Here is a 685-nt window from a genome sequence, read left to right on the forward strand (position 1 = left end):
CAGTGCCCAGGCCCTGAGTTCAAGACCCAGGACTGGGGAAAAAAAAAAAAAAGACATCTTGGCTTTGTCAGATCCTGTGGGCCGGGAGGCCCGGCCCGCACGTCGGGGGTGGCACGGGGCCGGCCGGAGGCGGGAAGCTAGCGGGGTCGCTGAGGTGCGAGCGAGGCCTCAGCCTGCGTTGGGCCCGCCTTCCCGGGGCCTCCACAGACGGGCCCTGCCCAGGTGAGGCTGGCCCTCGGCATGCACACCTGGAGGGTCGGAGCGGGCGCCCCACCTGCCCTGTGGCCCGTGGCCCGGAGGTGAGAAGCAGGTGTAGCGGCAGGTGTAGGTCCCGGGCCCAGCAAGGTCAATACAGGCGCCGGGCCTCAGGGTCAGCCCCGCGGCTTCCCCAGCCCGGTTCCGGGCGTCCCAGACCCAGCGCGCAGAGGCGGAAGTGAAGTTCACGGGGGAGCGGCGCCAAGGCCGGGGGTGTTCCCGGGACACGCCCCCCCACCGCGAGGCCTGGCCAATGACGCTGGCGGCAGGCGGGGCCCGTCCCATGACGCGACCACGGGGCGAGGCCCGGCCGAGCGTCCTCCAATCAGCCGCGTCGACGGCCAACTGCGGGTCGTAGGCGGAGCTCTCGCCCAATGGGCGGCAGCCGAGGGGGGCGTGGCGCGGCGCGGCGTCGAGAGAGGCCGGGTGC

General features: G+C 72.8%; 1 protein-coding gene across 1 annotated transcript in view; it reads left to right on the forward strand.

Moving 5' to 3' along the window:
* The first annotated feature begins 538 nt into the window (after positions 1-538).
* The window catches only part of Tprn (taperin), an 8,649-nt gene continuing 8,502 nt past the window's right edge, over positions 539-685 (forward strand). The window contains exon 1 of the mRNA XM_013029333.1: positions 539-559. Coding sequence (XP_012884787.1) covers positions 539-559 — 21 coding nt within the window. The remainder of the gene's footprint in view (positions 560-685) is intronic.

The sequence above is a fragment of the Dipodomys ordii genome, unplaced genomic scaffold, assembly GCF_000151885.1.
Source record: "Dipodomys ordii isolate 6190 unplaced genomic scaffold, Dord_2.0 Scaffold118, whole genome shotgun sequence".
NCBI lineage: Eukaryota > Metazoa > Chordata > Mammalia > Rodentia > Heteromyidae > Dipodomys > Dipodomys ordii.